General features: G+C 34.7%; 1 protein-coding gene across 11 annotated transcripts in view; it reads right to left on the bottom strand.

Moving 5' to 3' along the window:
* The window catches only part of KDM6A (lysine demethylase 6A), a 158,828-nt gene that overhangs the window by 40,466 nt on the left and 98,901 nt on the right, over nt 1-19,461 (bottom strand). For 4 of the 11 annotated variants that reach the window (XM_085297906.1, XM_085297907.1, XM_085297905.1 and 1 more), the window contains exons 8-17: nt 18,762-18,796; nt 15,138-15,231; nt 9,786-9,912; nt 7,277-7,375; nt 6,679-6,898; nt 5,977-6,111; nt 5,377-5,532; nt 4,634-4,729; nt 1,792-1,896; nt 766-1,161 (exon numbers count right to left, since the gene is read on the bottom strand). In XM_085297906.1, coding sequence (XP_085154032.1) covers nt 766-1,161; nt 1,792-1,896; nt 4,634-4,729; nt 5,377-5,532; nt 5,977-6,111; nt 6,679-6,898; nt 7,277-7,375; nt 9,786-9,912; nt 15,138-15,231; nt 18,762-18,796 — 1,463 coding nt within the window. Of the gene's footprint in view, nt 1-765; nt 1,162-1,791; nt 1,897-4,633; nt 4,730-5,376; nt 5,533-5,976; nt 6,112-6,678; nt 6,899-7,276; nt 7,376-9,785; nt 9,913-15,137; nt 15,232-16,537; nt 16,604-18,761; nt 18,797-19,461 lie in introns of all 11 variants that reach the window. The other 7 variants (XM_085297910.1, XM_085297912.1, XM_085297911.1 and 4 more) reach the window with 4 other exon arrangements.

The following is a 19,461-nucleotide window of genomic DNA, read 5'->3' as shown; positions in this document are numbered from 1 at the left end:
TATGTTCTGTTGCATGCAGCACATGTGTAGTTAAGCATCTACCATTCATGCAGTTTTGAGGAAGAAAACAATATTTTAAGCTGTATAACCTATCTGTCAAAATAAAATCATGAGGATATCTTCTCATTGAGCAGCTTGTTATGTCCACAAGGGAAGTCTTGAAAGATAGATATCTCAACCAAAAGTAAAAAAATAAGCTCCAAGTTCCAACACATACATACACAAAACCCCCTTATTTACGTACTTTAACCACTGTTTTGTTCTGAGAGATTATAGTATTTTTCTGTAAGTAACTCTGTGAAAGACTGATTGCTAGATAATAATTTTTAAAGATCATACAGAAACTAAATATAGGTAGTGACTACATTATGATGGCAATGTAATGTCATAAATTACTAAAACATTCAGCTTCCTATGAAATGTGTGCATTCTTACTACACTAAAGAAAAGTCACAATGTTTCACATTAAAAGAGCAACAAAAAGACATACAAATATTTATCTTTAAAGAAACTTTTCTGAAAGCAGTTCATGAAGTATGCAACTGCCCTCCTGGTTTTATGACCATTTAAGTGGTTAATTTAATACACATACGTTCACAGCAGACTATAACAAGCAGTTGTAGCCTACTATAGGTTTTATTATTTACAACTATGGCATCAACTATAGAAAACAGAGAATGTGCTTTTATAAATGAGAGACTTTAAAGGGTGACTTGGTTATTAAACCTTCCTAGTGTACTGTCTTAGTCAGCTGAAACTACGTACCTGAGTGGAGTTAGATAGTTGGTTTTTCCACGGCTCCTCTGCGCTGCTGGTCAGGTTTGTGCGGTTATGAGGTAGAGAGAGTGCGTTTCGCTGCAGGTAAGGCACGTTTCCGTTACTTCCACTTTCTGTTACGTGATTATTGCCTATCAAAATAGTGTCTGTACTACCCAGCGTTCTTGCTGTGCTGCAGGGAATGGGGCCTGCTGGAAAGGGTCCATTAGCCATAGGCTGCCCAGGGCAGGCAGGACGGATTCCACGCTGAGCGACATTAGGCACTCTGGTTAGAGCAACCTGCGGCTGCTGACCAGAGACAGAGTTTGTAGGCAGTGATGAGTCAGCTGTTGGCCCATTAGGAATTCCAGTAGATCGTACCTGTGCAACTCCTGTTTGTCTCATCTAACAGAAGATGAACAAAGCATAAGAACATTAGTTATGGAATTTAACAAGTAAAGCTTATAGAAGATTCTTCAGCTTTATCCCACTGCTCAATTTCAATTTTATACAGATTTTAGGATTTTTCCCATTGCTTTTGAGAGATAAGATAAGATGACTGTCATGCTCACAAATGGTGCCGAGCAAGTTTTAAGGTAAAGCTATTGCCACACTTTTCTTCTAGGCTCTTCAGTCTGAGTGTTAAGTGTTTTACTGCTAAAGTTGGACACTAAGAGAGAAAGAAGTGAACAATGAGAGCAGGAGGGAAATGCTGTAATACGGCTTACTACAAGTAAATTTTTTTTTTTTTTTTTAAGTAAGACTACTTTTAGATGTGTCCACTAATTTAAATTGAAAATGCAACTTAAAAACTTTTACATTACCTGATAGTCCCATAATGAACAGAGCTAAAAACACTAAGTTTCAACCAGCAAATCGCAATTAAACATTATACATCATTTCAAAAAAAGATGGCAATGTAATATAGGTAAAGAACATGAAAAGTCTGTATAACAGACATTTTACAGAATTCAGGAAACAAGACACCCTCACTGGCAAAAGTTTGGTAAAACAGAAAAGTATTTTTATTCTCACCTGCTGGTGTTGCTGCATCAAGACAAACTGACTCTCCAGCTGTTCCAGCATAAGTTTTTGTGCTGGATTTAGACTATTTCGATTTGCACGCAGCTGTTCCAAGTGCTGGAAAAAATAGCAGTACAGTTCAGAATCATTAAAATTGTACATCATTTTTAAAAAACTTTCTTACATACATTACAAAAAACTATCAGCGAAGACAAGACCTGTAAAGCTGAAAACATGATCAAGCTTGCTGCTGCAGACTCAAACATCTTTCCACACATTATGCTGTAACCAAAGCTTATTATTATTTACTAAAACTAAAGAGACTTTCAAAATGATTTAGGCATACAAGTAATACTATAACCAGACTAAAATTAAGTGAGCTAGCAGTGCCAAAGAAAAAACAAAGAAAAAATATCTTATAGGATGAATGTATATAATTCCTACTATCATTAGGAAAGTATTGATATGCTGCGTTATTCTTGCATTAGTATTGTTAAGTGCAACGTAAATTCAGCCTATTGTCACACAGGAAAATAGCAAAAAACAAATGCAGAAAACTGTAAAACTTAATTATAGAGAGCAATTTCTTAAGATAGGAGATTGACCTCATTCACAACTGTTAATTTAAGCATTTACTACCAAAATTCTGACCTTTGTATTCAAACTACTCAGCACATACAATTATTCTACCAGTCAGGCTGTTTCTAAATCGTCTGACATAAATGTTGAAATTGTGAAACAACAAAAGCAGTATCCGTGAAGGAAGGGTGTGTGCGGAGAGGAAATTCAAAGTTGTGCTATGCAAAATGTGACATACAGATGTTGTTTGCATTGACTGTTCTTAAATATTGATTACTGTACATCATTTTAATTTCTTTCTCAAAAGTAAAATAAAGTAAAAAAAACAAACCAGGTTTACTCTAGTTCATTTCAAGTCTGCATATATTATTTTTGTATATGCTTCTCATTTCCTTTGCTTTGACTATGCTGTATTAATAATGCATGAATAGAACTGAAGTATGAGTATTATATAATGGGTAACTCATCCTGCTTTGATCAAATGTATTTGCAAGCCATCAATTAAAAACATCCAAGGTTATCTGAAAAATGGTTAAAGACAGCTGATGCTAAAGAAAAGGAGGAGGAAAAACAGTATCAATTCCTGGATTCAGGAATGTCAGGCTTTCATTCTGACATTCTCTGTTTGAGATGGGCTACAATGAATAAAACTAATCCAGATATGTAAATTACTGCGAGATGAATGCAGGAACTACACTGGAGTGCATATACCATGCACACATACACAAGTTAGAAACAGTACTGTTCAGGTGCTCTTCTGCTCTTTTTTGAGGATGGCTAAATAAGGTAACAGGAATCAGAATGACTGATTAGTACATACCACAGTAGAGACAGCCCTGCTCTCCTCTCTAGTACTGCAGGTGCGGAAACTTTCTAGCAGCACTGCTCTTGCTGCCCACCAGCTCTGTGCAACCTCCTCCACTCGCACACTGCAGCCCTAGAGGCTGCAGTGTGGCCACAGCCCTTTCCATACCTGCTTTCATTAGCTAGGCTGTTCAGTGTGCATTACGTGCCATATCCAGCCTTTGAGTTGCAAAGATTTCAAAAACTGAATTAGAACAGGTAAAGATTTTATTCACTCTCCTCTGAGATGACCTGCATCATATCTTTCTGGCTCTCCCATTCACGTCTGATGGAACCTTGTCAAGCTATTGCTAACAAATCCAGTATCCATACTTAGACAGAGAAGCCTACTAAGGCTTAAGGAGGAGGAAGCTGGATCTAGAAAAAGGCAAAATGGTAAAGATGTCTGAAAAGGGAGAAAAAGCAGTAGAGTATAAACTAAGCAGAGAGAAATAATGAGATGCATAAAGAGGAGGAAATATAAAACAGTGATCAGAGAGAACCAGGTGTGGGGGGTGAGGTAGGCAGAAGGGAGTAGGGAGGGGAGAGGAGAGGAAGGGAAAAATATGCAGTGCAGTAAAGCTAACATTGGTCAGCTAAAAAAGGGCTGGAGAGCTGTATTGGGGGTTAAGGGGAATATTATTGTGTCAACAGTTGTGCCATCAATCTTGGCACTACTATATTCCCTTTTATTTTTCCTTGCATTCAAAGTAGTATCTGTGATACATGGGTGAAAGTGTCCACTCAGGTCTGATTTTCAAAACATTCAATTCCTGCTGAAGTTCACTGCAACCCCTAATGAACTGAGGATACAACAGAACACGCTGACAGTAAGATCTGAAACAAGATTTTAAAAATAAAAACTAGCATTTCATATAAAGATATTAAATGATCTTAACTACAGAAAAGTACTATCTGACTTCATTTAAGTAATTTTGTTTTGTAGAATGTGCAAAATTTGTTTAGGCAAGTTGATAAAAGAAGCTACCTCACTGGAAAAATGAAGGTATTACAGTAGTTCTACACCTCTTTCAAAATCCCTGACATTATACTAGGCAGCAAAATTCACTTGGCATGCAAGAGCATAACATTTTGCATATATACATACTTACATACATATATATATATATATAAAAATTTAAATTTTCATAAGAAAAAGGAATTACTATATAGTTTCTACTATAGACCACTAGTTGAATTCCAATTAATATTTTTTTAATTCTATCTAACTTACTAATCTTACATATTCCATACAGAATATTCCATACAGAAGCTATAAATATTGCCATAGAGAAGCTATAAATATTAGCACAAGCTGTATTACACTATGTGAATTATTTGGGAAGTATTCCAGATATAGTTTCTTTAAAAAAGAACAAACAACAACAACAACAATAAAATTAAACCTTCTAAAGATCCTTAACATACCTACCTGTAATTTCTGTGGTGTCAAGCACCAAGAATGAATTTGTTGCTGAACAGGAGGATGTGACACTGCATGGCCACTGCTCCAAACATCTGAAGTATTCTGAGAGAAAATATTACATTAAACTGCTTGAATATCAAAGGGTCAACACCAGCTTTTCTAATATCTAGACTTTAACTTATTTATGAAAGAACTAATCACAGTTTCAGTAAAAATTTATACAAAGAATATACTAAAACATGCCAAACTTCAATCTACTATTCCCATGCAGTATCAGAGTACTTAAGAGGAAGAAAAAAAATGATATTTAATACCATAATGACCACGAATCAAATCAAATTAGGCAGTTAACTTAAAGGTACACTACTGTTAAGATTGAATACTTTATCTACTATAACATTATTAAATGATGATGAAACATTTGAATTCTAAATATAAGCAAAGGCAATAGACATGATGACATGGTCGTTTCCCTCTCTAACTTTCATCATGCTATGACTGCACTTATTCAGAGGTTGGTATAGTATAGTGCCACCATTCTGCACTGCCCTTATGAACCTCCTAACTGAACTGTAACCTCCTAACGAAACACATTACTGAAATATGTTTCCTAAAATTCCTAAAAACATTCCCCACCTTGATGCCAAAGGATTAAAATTTATAGCACAAATTCTGTGCATGCTGCATCATTTTAATGCATACTTCTGAAAAATTTTGGCTGGGGGTCTTTAGTTCATCAGAATATATACCTTCGTTGGACTAGATGTTCTTTTCCTCTTGGCAGGACTGGTCAGGTCATCTACTTGGCTAGAAGGAATCATGTGTAGTGGCAAGGATTGCTGTGAAATTGGTGTTTGAGTGAGGCCTAGTACAGGTTCAGTATTTGGATGATGAGGTTTACAAGCCTAAGAATCACAGAAGGAAGACAAAAATATGGTTCTATATATTCTTAATTCTTTTCTTTAAACTACATATTTTAACAGCCCACATATTTTAAAAGGGCTGTGTAGATATACTGAAGCTGATCTCAGTAACTGAAAAATCAGTTTCCGTATGGTCATCAATGGAGGAATGTGTACCTTTCATGGGATTATTAAACCACTGTAGCATATCTATTTAAGATGAAATTTTCCAAAATCATGAAAATCCACAAAGGTTCTAAATTGGTACCCCCATATTTCTCCCATATTATAGGGAGCTTTTTCTTGATCTAGTATCCCTTTGCAAATAAATCAAAGGCTTTTTATTAATAAAAGCCAGTCCTGCACTCAATAAAATAAGCTTGACCACTATAGATTTTAAAGAACCCTTAAAGCTGGGCACCTGCAGAATATAACCCAACTTCTCACCTGCTGTGCTGTGTTCATGGCACCCTGCCTGGAGGTAAGCTCTGCGGGGATTGGTAGGCTCCATGCCTCCTCAATACTAGGAAGTAATTTAGTTTTATTCTGTAGACTACCTTGTGGAAGGTTACACAACTGAGCCTAGGAAAAATTATGTAAAAAGCAAATTTAACACAAGCCTACTTTAGTAAGAGCAAGTCCATGAAATCTTCCTAAATGCTGTAGCTAATTACGTCTTAAAGAGAGGATAGATTTAAAATTTGGGGTTTTAGAAAGGTGCTAAGTATAAAGAGGGTAACCAGAATATAAACCTTTGTGAGAATCAGAACAAAGATGAGCTCTGGATTCAGAGATCTCATAATTCTTTTTTTTCTGAAATTGCAAACAAGAGTGAAAGATAGTGTGTGTGTGTTCTCTCTACATATGCTATGAGATCTTAAAAATGTAGACAATACAAAGAAAAAAGCGAAGTGATGTAAAACAGTATGTATTGATTAAATGTGCAAAATAGTATTGGTTATAAGGAATTAAGTTCCACTTAAAAATGAAGAAATAAAATATTACAAGCTATGATATGCTTACAATACACATGAAAACAGGTTATACACACCACAAACAATTTTAAAATAAATTTGTGTGTTACTTTTCCCCTCCCCTCTGCTGTGTATTTGGAAGAGTATTTCCCTTTTCTTAAAACATTAGTTTTACCTGTAAATACTTTATCCGTGCTGCAAGTGCAGAGGTATTACTACAATTTTTGCTCCTAGTTGCGTTTAAGTAGCATTTAATGGCATCCTGAGGCTGGTTGCAGGACTCATAGAGTGTGCCTAGGTCCATCCAGGCTGCAGCATGGCCATGGTCCAATTGTACAGCACAGATATAGGCCTGTAAAGCATCCATAGGCTGATTTTGCTGTTGATACAGCACACTGAATAGAAAGATTAGTGAAGTTGAAAATTAATAACCAAGTCAAAATACAAAAACCCCCAAACATATACATCCACCCCAAATAATAAACTTTGTCATTATATAAAGCAGAGTAATAACCATGAGCAACAGATTATTATTATCTTAAGCATGCAAAGCTCATATACATGGCATATCTGAAATTTAAAAGCCATTGAGAAAGCAAATATAGTTGTATTATTTTAATTTCAAGTCAGACATGTCTCACAAAATAAAGGTAAAAGTAAAAACAACATTCTACAATGCACTTGAGAGCACAAAAAAATTAAAAAGCTGATATTCTTCATTTATATATATTAGCAATGAATTATAACAGTGTATTACCCAGTATCATTCTTACCCTATAGAACACCATGTATCTGCACTTGCTTCTGATTTATCAATAGATTGCCTATAAGATATAAAGGCATCCTGAACTTTCCCAATACTTGAATAGCACCTGGGAGAAGAAAAAAAGAACTTTGGTAATATTTATAGAAAGGGATCATTGAGCATGAACATCTTACCAAGAGTGGACCGATAAACGCTAAGTCATGCAAATACATATTCATCTAGATGAATCAAAAACATCTACTGTGTAAAAATGCCAGACACAAGCTGACTCAACAAAATTCTTAATCAAAATGTATTACTACTTAGTTATTTTAAAAGTATACCAAGGCTGTCTAAATGCTAACTTATTGCATTTCTAAGGGAAACTGAAGTCATAATACATTTTAAACACATTTGTTTTACTTTTGAGAGCTCATTGGTCAATAGGAACAATATTTATGTACACACAGCATTATAAAGAAACAATAAAGCTACAAATTTCATCAAATTGTTGTAAAACTTTATGTTCCACAAGAAGTGTTTCATAACTATTACAGATAAAATAATTCAAGTGATTCTCCTTATTTGCCTGGAAAGCCTTTTATGTTCATTTCTCACATCTCAAAAAAATTTCAAAGTAATGAATAACAAACTACTTAGATCTACTATATTTAGAGAACAAGATAATTTGTAAAATTTTTGCTGCTCGGGATTTTTTGATAATTTCTTCCTTGAATATTGTGCACATACTAGACCTTCAAAGGTATTTTAACCAGAAATATCAGAACTCAAAAGAAAGCTGCAAGAAGGGAAGAGAAAGAGAAGAATACCTACCTCTTTAATAAAAACTTTAAAATAAATTAAATACTTATATATCTATGTATAGTTATTAGTTTTATTTACAATAGCTATGCTCTTTATATTTTTTTGCAGTTAAGTTCCCCCACTGGAAAAAACTGACAACTTTCAGAACAACGGAATATTTATTCTAAATAAAATAAATAAAAAAAAAAGAAAGAAAACATAAGCAGAATAGTAAGAGCAATACAGACCAAGCTCCATCAAATATGCCAGAATCTCACATATTATTTAGTCACACTAGGAAAGGAATACAATAAAATCTAGTGATGCTTTGCCTGGAAATATCTACTACTAAGTTTCAAAAAAATGTTTTAGAAGATGATTTTAATTGCAACCTAACCTAAATTTCAACAGATATGTTTAAACCTGTCTGCTTATCATATACATGAATTCTCCAATTAGTGTAACACTAACACTTGAAACATGGCTGCGGTTTTTTGATATATTTTTGCAAGGTAGTCAGGAAACTAGCTTTAAAATGACTTGCAACCCAGTTTGGAGGACAACCAGAAGAGGAAGAAATTACCCAAGGCAATATAGGAGCAGAGAAAAAAAGAGGAAGAATGAGTCCACAACCCTGTAACTCTGTTCCTTCTTCCTGTTCTCTCTTCTCCCTTCAGTGTACGGACTGGGGTGGCCACAGGAAGGTTTTTGCTCTGGTCCTCTCTGTACGAGTAGAGATACTTCTGCTAGATTTTCCATTCCCCACTTACTCCATGCCCCCACCTTGTTTGTAGTGCCTTAGGTTTCACTGTAACCACATTAGCACCTTGGCACCACAGGAGGAGAAGCACAGCTTCTGCACACGTGTACACACACACACTCCATGAAGCCACCAGCCCTGCTCTACAGCGCTCTTATTTGACTATCTCTAGGCATGTGGAATGGGGAATAGGATTTTAGCCCAGTGAATGGTAAGATGTTCCCTGGCTCATTTTCCCATTTTGTCTCCACTCCCACCCTAGCCTTTTCCTCTTCACACTCATTATGCGTTCCTCCCCTAAGTCTGCAGAATGCTGACTGAAGAGCCCTGTCTTAAAGCAACCACTGCAGGAATACAAACAGGATGACACAAAAAGTATGTTCCAGTTGTATACAATCAGAACCTCCAAGAAAATCAGCTGGAAGATACAGTATATTATTTTTTGCATAATTCATTTCTAACTTAGCTTCCACTTAATAGAACTGAACTGTCCACACGTGAACTTACACTGCCTCAGAAGATCAGTTATACCTCTAGTCTGCAGAAAACTGAGTATTTCAAAGTTATTACTAATTTGTGTAAGATACTCTAAACTATTTTCTTAAAAAGAAGAACAAGAAATCAAATCAAAGTCATCAAATTATTGTAACATCTATTACTGGAAGATTTTCAGTAAAGAGATTAAGAATAATTAAAAAACATGAAGAAGAGCAAAGCATTTTTACAGACCATTTACCAAAAAGAAAGAACAAAAGTTGTAGTAGTATTACGAAGACATACAAGAAAAGACAGGGCAGATTCAGGCAGATACTGTAAGCACGTAGACTAACTAGAACAGCAGGACCACTTCTGGCAGGACCATCTGCCACAGCTTCCCAAAATGAAACTTAATTAAAAACAAAGAACAAAAGAACACCCCTCCCCCTACTCCAAATATAAGCATAGTTATAGTGTCTATAAAGTCAGTTCTCACCTTCCAAGGAAATACCAGGATTGGCCAGAATTTGGATCTGCTTCTAGAGATTTCTGGAGATACTGTATAGCATAGCTTTCCTTGGTTGCCTTGTCTCCAAGCTGATCCACGGTGTGATGCATCCAGCCTACAAAAAGAAAAGTGGCAGAAGTGAAATTCCCAAAGACCATTTAACGCTTTGGCAGAGTATGATACTGATAGCATCAGTCCTCTTTAAAAAAAGTAACATTAACTAACAATAATATCACTTACATTCAATATTATGAACAAAACTTTCAAAATCCTATCATAAAATGACAAGATGTAAAGACACTACGTCAAGATGACTTTCAGGTGCTTTTTAATCTTTTTTTTTTTTTTTTTTTTTTTTTATTATTTTTCACAAGGTTAGTGGCATAATTATGAATTGCTCAATCTTTTAGTATAAAAGTCAATCTGAAAATGTTAACTCTTTTCTTCTCTGAATACAGGCTCCTTCCCTGTGAAACTTCCCCTGTCACTGTGAGAAAATATCACTATTCTCCTTGTCATGCATGTCTATTATCTGGATATTATGTTCAATTTACCCCTTTCCTTCTAAATCCTCCTATCTATGCCATATCCATATTTGGCCAATTCCCCAACAGAATACTGGTAACAAATTATGAATCTCCACTTAATTCTTTCTTCTGTTACGCTTACGTCTGCATTGCTACAACATCCTCTCCTTTCACCTGGACAAAAGCAATCATCTCTGACCTACATTCAAAATTCTGCTGAAAAGATCATCTTATCTGATCATGTATCCTACTCTTTCAAACGCCTTCTCTTTCTTCATTATATTAGACAAACTATTTATCCCCACTTCAAGGCCTCCCACAGTCCATGCTTCTATATCATCTTTTATGCACTGTTAGGATGTCAAGAGGTATCTCTACTCCACCAATCATGCAAGATGTGATTACTATTTCAAAAAATCACCTTCACCGTCTTCTCAAGCTGCTCCCCACCTGCCTTTATGCTTAAATGGAATTGCTTTTAATCATTCATAAAATCATCTCACTACCATTCCTGCCATACGTACAAGGTCAGGCAGCTCGTTTGCTGAAATCACTACATACTAAACTGATCAATAATGTCTTGCTGCTTCCTTAATCTCCATGTACTTGTCTTAATAATCCACTGCCTTTTATCCAACATTTGTAAACTGTGGGATATGAAAACAGACAGCCCTTACATTATTATAATGCCCTGTCCATAAAAGGTGCCCTGTGGAACATTGATAAAAATTTTGTAAAATATCCACAGCTTGTCTAAAGTTCCATTTACATTGAGAGCTGTACACGCATATCTGCGACTAAATGTCCATTTAATATTTCCAACAACTAAATGCCAAAACCTTAAGCTTACCCTTTTATGACGCAGTCTAACTACATGTACATAATACCACTCCAACGATCAAAGCTTGTATGCCTCCCTTGAAACGCTAGGCGAAGTAAAACAAGGCTGAGATGTGAACTGATCAGTATTTGCAGCCTGATTCACACTCTGCACTTAGCCTATGCTTTAAATATTTTATTCTACCTGTTCTATATAGCTTATATTTAATTCCAGTCTTACAGTTCGTTAATAGCCACAGGTGGCACTTTTGAAAATGGAAGGCAAACCTGGAAACTTTAAAAAAGGCAATCTAGGAGAAAATTGTGAGTATCACTTGCTTGAGGTATTTAAGAAATACCACTTGGAAATCATGGTCAGGAGTAGAATTTTGAGCATTTCAAGGACTGCAAGAAATGTCTGGTTCAGAGCTAGGCGGTCACTGTGCTGAAAAAAAGAGTACTTTATCTTCTTTGAAGATAGATGAAGTCCAAGATTACCCATCAGAAAATGAAACAAAAATGCCCCATATTTTTTGCAGAAACATACAAACTTGCTTTTACGGACTTTATGAACAAGCTTTGATTTTGACTGAAATCCCAAGTCACTGAAGTTCATAAATATACAGAAGCTATTCACACCTTCAGAAAAAATAAAATGCTTATGCGAGAGTGGTTATCAGAATGCACTCGTAAACTGTACAGTGGGGTACTATCTGTCAGGTGCACCAAAATGAAGCAAAGTCTTAACATGAGAAAGGCAGTGTTTCAGAGACCATAAACAAGAGTAAAAAAAAAAACATTAAACAACTTCTTAAATCTTCAGAAATGCTGTGCTCCAATGTCTACTTTCTGCCTAATCAGAAGCTTGCCGGACTGAAAGATAATATGCTATATCTTCAGGGGATCTTTATTGCGGTTTGTTGATAAGATGCAAGAATTTACTTCTAGGAGGAAGAAATGAGAACTAGTAATCCCAATCTAGTTTCACAGCTGAAATAAGGGTTGCTTCCTGGCTTTATCTCCCTATGCAGAGAGGTGAAAAATGCAGAAGGCAAGGGAGTAGAATAAACACATTAAAGATTTCTACTTGAACACCGTACGTGAAGGAAACTGTGTCTCTTTTATGTAAAATGAGGAAAGTACTGAAAGCAACCAATGGAGGAAGATTCTTTTTATTTTATATTAAGCTCAACTGAATACACTTAGCAACCTTGCAAACTGTAGATCATGATGATGATTGGTCAAAATTTCTCACAAGAAATGGAGCTGAGAAACACCATCCTAACTATACTTACGAGTGAGTTTTTTCTGAATCTGATTATAATAGTCGATTGTAAAGTGACCCCAAACAGGGAAGAAAAATATTAATGTTCCCAAAACACATTATGGAACCATAACCCATCAAAGAATAACCTGCACAACAACAGTGAAAGACACTAATTCTAAACTTACAAGAGCAGGCTTCTTAATGATAATATTTTCAGCCATATTTTATATTTATTAGACATAATAGTCAGTGGCTCAAATGAAGGCAAGGTCAAACCATACATGTTTTCACATTCTTGGATTCTGCTAGGAAGTTGTTTGCTATTCTACTGCAGTAAGCACAGAACCCTGTTAAGCTGTAAAGCTTCTCATTTTCTTTAGGACCTCAGGATCTATCCCAAATCCTCACTAGCATGGATGGATATTTTGTCTATACTTCCCAAATGTTCCAGGCTCTTTACAATCTAATTTGTAACAAATCACTGTGTTTCCTCAGCAAGGTGACGTGCTAGCCCCACTCACACAGCAGCTGCTTTTATGCAAGCTTGTAAGTCACTCCCATGCTGAGCTCGTTCCCATCGCTCTCTCCTAGCTAAATGTCGTTATCGCAGCCTCTGAAGAGACAAGCCTCCTCCCCATTGTGGAATCTCCAGGATGTCTCACCCCATTACAAAGACACCAACCTAGGAAGCCTCTAGCTTAAAGCCACCGAGTGTTTCGGGAAGCTCTAAGCAACTGTTCCCTATGCAACTGTTGACCACAACTGGAGAAAAAGAATACTGGGACAGATTGGCTGTCCTTATTTAATATAATTTTATGTAAAATGATGAAAAGAATTATTAACTGTAAAGAGCACGAAATGGAGAAAAAAAAGAAGTAGCAAGCGCTGTTTATCCAACCGTACATTTTCTTGTTGTAACTACTGGAACTACTTGGCATGCATCAGCTCAAACACATGCATGTATTTCTCAGAATCACAAGGATCCTCCACAGTGATCTCACTGCTTTGGAAACCAGCAGCCAGAGCAATGATTTTCATAATTCTCTCACAAAACATTTAAACTTGTCTGAATGTGAACTCAATAAACATTAAATAGCTGAGAAAAATCAACAAAGGGAATTCTAATGCCAAAACAATATTTCTATTTCAGTAGAAAAAAAATCAACACAGAAATACAAATATGTTTTTATTGGTTTTTTTGTCTGTAGCATTCTGGATGATAGAAGGTATTTTCTGTTATTTTTTCAAAGCATCAATGTGCCACTCAGGCTACTCTTTCTGAGAAGGTGTTTTATTACCTGAGTCTATATCTGTGATAAATACCATATTCTGATAAATACAACAGTTATTAACCATTAAAAGCAAAAGGAATCATCTTATTCTTTAAATGTCCTGGTTAAGGCCATTCTGCCCCTTTCTCCATACACAGACTATCCACACCATCACAACCAGGTAACTTATGATAACCAAGTAGGGGAATTTAATCCAGTTTTTAGATAGAAAAAAATTTCATAATCATTGCACTTATTGCTAGCACAGACAACTGTGGAATGATTTTATGAATACAATTATGCTTTTGTATCTCATGGCAACATATATCATATGGATCTGAAAAGCACTATTCAGGTATTTCGGGAAATTTGTCTTCCACTGATCACATGTATAGACTTTCTGGAGAAAGTCTCTGACAATTTGTATCGATGGGATAATAATTAAAAAAATAAAAAAGAAAAAAGAAAAGAGAAGACTGAAATGGAACAAATACTGTCATGGGACAGCAAAAATATCAGTGCCTAAATTTTAGCACTTTCATTTGTGGCTTTGCACAGGAAGACAAAAAAAAGGAAAAAGAAAAAGGCCAAACAAGTTAGTCCACTTCACTCAAATAATAAACAGCCTGCATTACTAAAAAAAAGAAAGTGTTGTGGCCTCAACCTGATGTCAGTTACTGATTAGAATTCAATGACCACTATGTGAAGGAAAAGAAAGATGGGCATAAGCAGGTCAAATTAATATTTAGAGTGGTAAATTAAGTGAATAACATGGAGAAAATGAAAGAAGAAATTTGCATTGGATTAATATTCTAGAAATACTTTCATAAAGCATGAAAAATGCAGTTTATTCTACCCACTCATTGGAAATTTTGGATTAACGATGATTCATCAACTTTCTATGAATACGGAAAATAACAATTTTTTAAAAATAATACTTTCTCTCTTTTTACATGGTTCTTTTATAAAATCCCACCACAAACGTTTTAATCACAGGATTATAATTTCATTAAATACTACAGTTAGGAGAAAGAAAAGATAAATTTTTCATCTGCTATGTTCTTCTAATCTGCAACAGAAAAGTGTTATTTTGGTTTCCTGTATTTAGCCCAGATATCCAGGGGATGTTTTGATTAGCAGGCAAGAGAGTATAGAATTCTAACAGCTGCCCTTTCTCTGAAAAAAGAAAAAAAAATCACACCTCATTGACCAACACCCTGTAGTGCAGTTTCTGCACTTGTGTTCAAGAGTTTTTTAAATTCATAAGTTTACCTAAAATCATTTACTACCCTCTTATTTGCTTCACTATTTACTGTTATGCATTCTATTTTGACTGAAAATCTCATTATATTTAGTGACTATGACTTATACTGGAAATGAAGCTTTAAAAAAAAAGACCTGCTGAATGCAAAGATGGGAAAAGAAAGACAGAAAAATAAAAGTTGATTTTACATACCTAACTGCTGTAAGACAGTTGCTTTTACTTGTGCAGGAAGGTTTTCGATCTGCAAAAGTTGTTCATAAGCTTCCTTTGCAGAGTGATACTTTCTCTGCAAAAGGAAAAAAGTAAAATGAATTAATCATAAAGCTTACAACAGATCATCAATAGCAATGATTTCACAGCACTGACAGCACACAAACACATTGACAAAAAAATTCTAGAACTTTTTTTTTTGCATACAGTGCATATGAAAGCTTTAATGAGTAATGTATATCTATGCTAGCAGAATAACTTCCATGAAAGTATTTAATATAAACAGAATACTTAATAGAGGGAAATTTGCAAATTATTTGGTCAACTGCTCATATTTACATTATGCTTCTTACACTAAAATGAATATGTTGTTTCTAATGGGAATACTACATCTGAATGGGAGTCTACATCTGAAAAAACATACACATAAATTTCTCCTAGTAATTTCCAAACAGAAATGACGGCTGTTAATAAATGTTGGCTAGTACAATTTTACCTCTCCCTTTCTTTTAAAAAGTCTTCAGTATACTGGAACTGCCTTTTCAGTAACCCAAGCATTAAGTATTTGTCTTTGTAAGAGTATCACCGTACAGAGAACAACACTGAAAACATACCCATAGATTATGCCCAGAGAATGAAGAAACGCTATCTTATTTTTTGATATTTTAAAATATCAAAAAGTATTTGATATTTGATATATATATATATATAAAATTAAATATAAAAAAGATATTTTAAAGGCACCTAATGCATGGAAATATTCAGTTCATCATTCACTATAAACCCATAAATACACCTTTTCCAGATTGGGATCATGGTCTGTACTGACTTCAGCAACAGTATGTGATCTTTTGTACATATTAAAGAGTTCTTGATAGATGATTTTTTTGGAATAGGATCATTTATCTTCACATTACCCTAACAATAATTGTTCAGCAGTATATGTATTTTAAATGCCTAATTATTCTGTTCTTCCTCTTCCACAGAAGCCTAGGATGCAAAAATACTGAGTCCTGTTAGTACTAGTAAAAATTTTCAAAAGTTTCTAAAAATTCCACTCATTTTTTAAGAAAAATAGCTTTCAGATAATTCAATATTAGACCCTATTCTGACAAACAAATGAGGAGTGTACTAAAAGAACTGGGGCCATCTAAGAGCAAATGATCATTGCTTAGTGAGATCTGTTTTATGCAAAGGAGTACTTAGTACTGACTGCTTATGTTTTAAGAGGGACAACTGGGAAGAAAAATGTAAACAATATAAACATTAGAAGTTAAAAAAAAATATTAGGTTCTCCAGATCCCATAATCACAAAAGACAATTGGGTTGATTTTAAAACCTCATTCTAGTCAGGAAGAAAAATTAAAGCAGCAATTACATACTTTGAAATTGAACAAGGGGAAGTTGGTAGAAAAGGTTTTTAATTGGTGTTCATGAAATGCAGACAACTGGTAAGAAAACAAATAGTATAAATGAATAAAATATCCATGTCTAGCAAAATAAAAACATTCAGGATTTTTTTTTTTTATTTAGCATTGGGAATAAAATTTATAGTTAATGACTATGAAGGATAAGCAACCGAACAGTTGACAGTAAAGCATGACAGCAGGGACAGCAATCTGGATGTAAAATAGGAAATTACCAGTGCCTAACATCCCCTCACATCCCCTCTTTGAGAAAGATGTTTACATATTAGGAAAGATTCAGAAAGACCTGCTAGATTAAGGCATGTTTTCCAGATCTAGAATGATTTTAACTTCTGTTGTTTTTTACCCTTTAGAGATCTATCTACATATATGCCTTAAAATATTGCAGGAAAATGTTTAATATTTACATTTATTTTTGTTTAGATACTTTAATTTCAAAGACTGAAATATATTTCCCCTGATGCTTGGCTGCACCACAACTGGTCCTAGAAATGGGGAAAAAACCCTAAAGTTCATCTTTCTTTTGAAACTGTAGAAGTTAGTATCCTAAACGGCTAGACAGACAGGCACTGCAATAGATGACGTATGAGAAACTATTATTAAACCACCAGCTCTTATCACCTGGGCTATTCTGTTGTTCAGAGGCTGGCAACCCATCCTTTAACCTTCAGTACTGTGAAGGTGGATAAGTGAGAAATGAATTAACTTTTTGCTTCATCAGCAGAGAGCAGATATATAGAGGGGTCCAGAAAATGGTAGCACTGTGTCCTTCCAAAAGAAATGGACCCTCCCTCCAAAATCACCTTTTCCTTGTGCCATAGATAATGATTCAGAATCAAGTGAAGACCCTTTGTGGCCTGCCTGACTTTTCAAAGTTTCTCAAATCCCAGAAAAGGAGATAGCCCGTAACCAAAACTGCAAGACAAACTAGGTCTAACTGGAAAATGCACTGAAACTTTTTTGGCTCTCACTTGTGTTAAAATAAAGTTACCATTGGCTGCAAATGCCAGTTACAAGGTTTAGCTTAGATTAAACACAAGTATCATTGGTCAAACAATTATTTAAAGCACCTGCCACGGTGACCTGATATTTTCAGCTTTCTATTTTACTCTAGTAGATCAAAAGAGTTAACGTGTTAGGGATGCTCTGTTACATGAACTTATCAGATGTGTTCCAATTCAAGATGAAATCTGGATAGAATCCAAGTAAAAAGTCTTTTTAATGTGTTACAGAACCACAGCAGTCCATGAAGTTTCTTCATGGTGGTTGAGGATGCAGAATTCCTGTCTTCTAACTTTTTTACACCTTTCTCATATGAAACACTCTACTACACCAAGAGCATTCAAAAGAAAATATTTTGTTCATCAGATTTTTGAGTTCTGTTTATATATGCACATCTACTCAAAGTCATTTTATTTGGTGCCATCAAACAACAGGCACTTACTCTACCAAGCTATTTTTCAACTGACTGAAAACGTAGAATTTATGTCTGTCACCTATTTTACTTACAACAGTGTTTGTTTTTATGTCATGTCTCTTCCTCAGTCATATTATACTTATGAACATGATGAAGAATGTACAATCTACACCGTATGACCAATTAGTCAAGCTACAAATACATAATAGCTTTTTCAGTAGCTATTTGGCTTTAATTTACTTATAACCTGGACTCTCACTAAGTGTTCTGTAACTTCCCAAGATAACCATCTAATACAAGTCTGTGGTAGGATCTGATATAGAATTAACAACACAGCTTTATGTACTATCAAACTCTTTAGATCTCAAATACTTCTGTCAGATAAATTTAATTAAATTTGAAAATTAAATGTCAAATACACATAAAAGGCACCTTGACAACTGTTTTCGATTCTATTGTGTGTGCATATATGAGAAATTGTATATACATAAATATAAAAAATAAATCTCATGAAAGAATTTTAGCCTAAGTTATGTTCAAGTTTTTGGCCTAAACTTTGGCAGGCAATATGCACACGGACAAGTAAACATACAAGTTTATTAAAATAGCTTGCCTATTTTTAGCATGACAGTCCATACAACTGATTCAACACTGAAGCCTAACTTCCATTCACAAAAGCATTTATAATCAGCTGAATTGCACAGATTGATTACATTACACAGAAACATGACCATTCTTTATAAAAATGAGTTTAAAGCTTACCTGGATTTCATATAAGTGGGCAATGTGAAACTGGACTGTAAGAGCAGGAAATAAAAATTATTAATCATAATAGACAGACATCAACAGTTACAACACCATTTTTCAAGCAAGGAAAAAACAATGTTTCCAATTGACCAATACAAAATCACAATAAACTATATTTTGAAAATAAAAAGATACATATTGCTTTATATTGATATTCTATGTTTAATATAACAGCACTGACAGAAAATAAATATGTATCCTAGCAGAGTGTTAAGACTGCAAAGAGATACTGCAAAAAAAAAAAAAAAAAAAAAAAAAAAAAAAAAAAAAAAAAAAAAAAAAAAAAAACAGTCTATAGGTTTTATTCATACTTTGAAAGGCAGAGCCCACTAACCTTTCTGGAAACTTAGCAATACACTCGTTCTGTAAAGATGTATAAAGACAGAATATAGGTAGTATTTTCTGTCCATAACCAAATTAGAAAAAAGACTTTTTTTTGTTTTGTTTTCATTCAACTGCCAAGGGACAGTCTACCTGAGTTACACAACAAAAAACTACATATTATGCACTAGAAGTCCTATATTAGAGTCTTAAATTTAGATCTTTTTTCCTTTTCTCTTCTTTTGATTAGGCGTTGTCTTTTCTCAGTTAAACCAAGCAAGCGTTAGCTACAGATGGTGTTCTGACCACTGCTGCAGAAGATGCTAACACCTCA

This window comes from Rhea americana, unplaced genomic scaffold (assembly GCF_003343005.1).
Source record: "Rhea americana isolate MKP2758 unplaced genomic scaffold, rheAme1 scaffold_132, whole genome shotgun sequence".
Classification (NCBI taxonomy): domain Eukaryota; kingdom Metazoa; phylum Chordata; class Aves; order Rheiformes; family Rheidae; genus Rhea; species Rhea americana.
The sequence above is the reverse complement of the archived record's forward strand: the minus strand, read 5'-3'. Positions and strand labels throughout refer to the sequence as shown.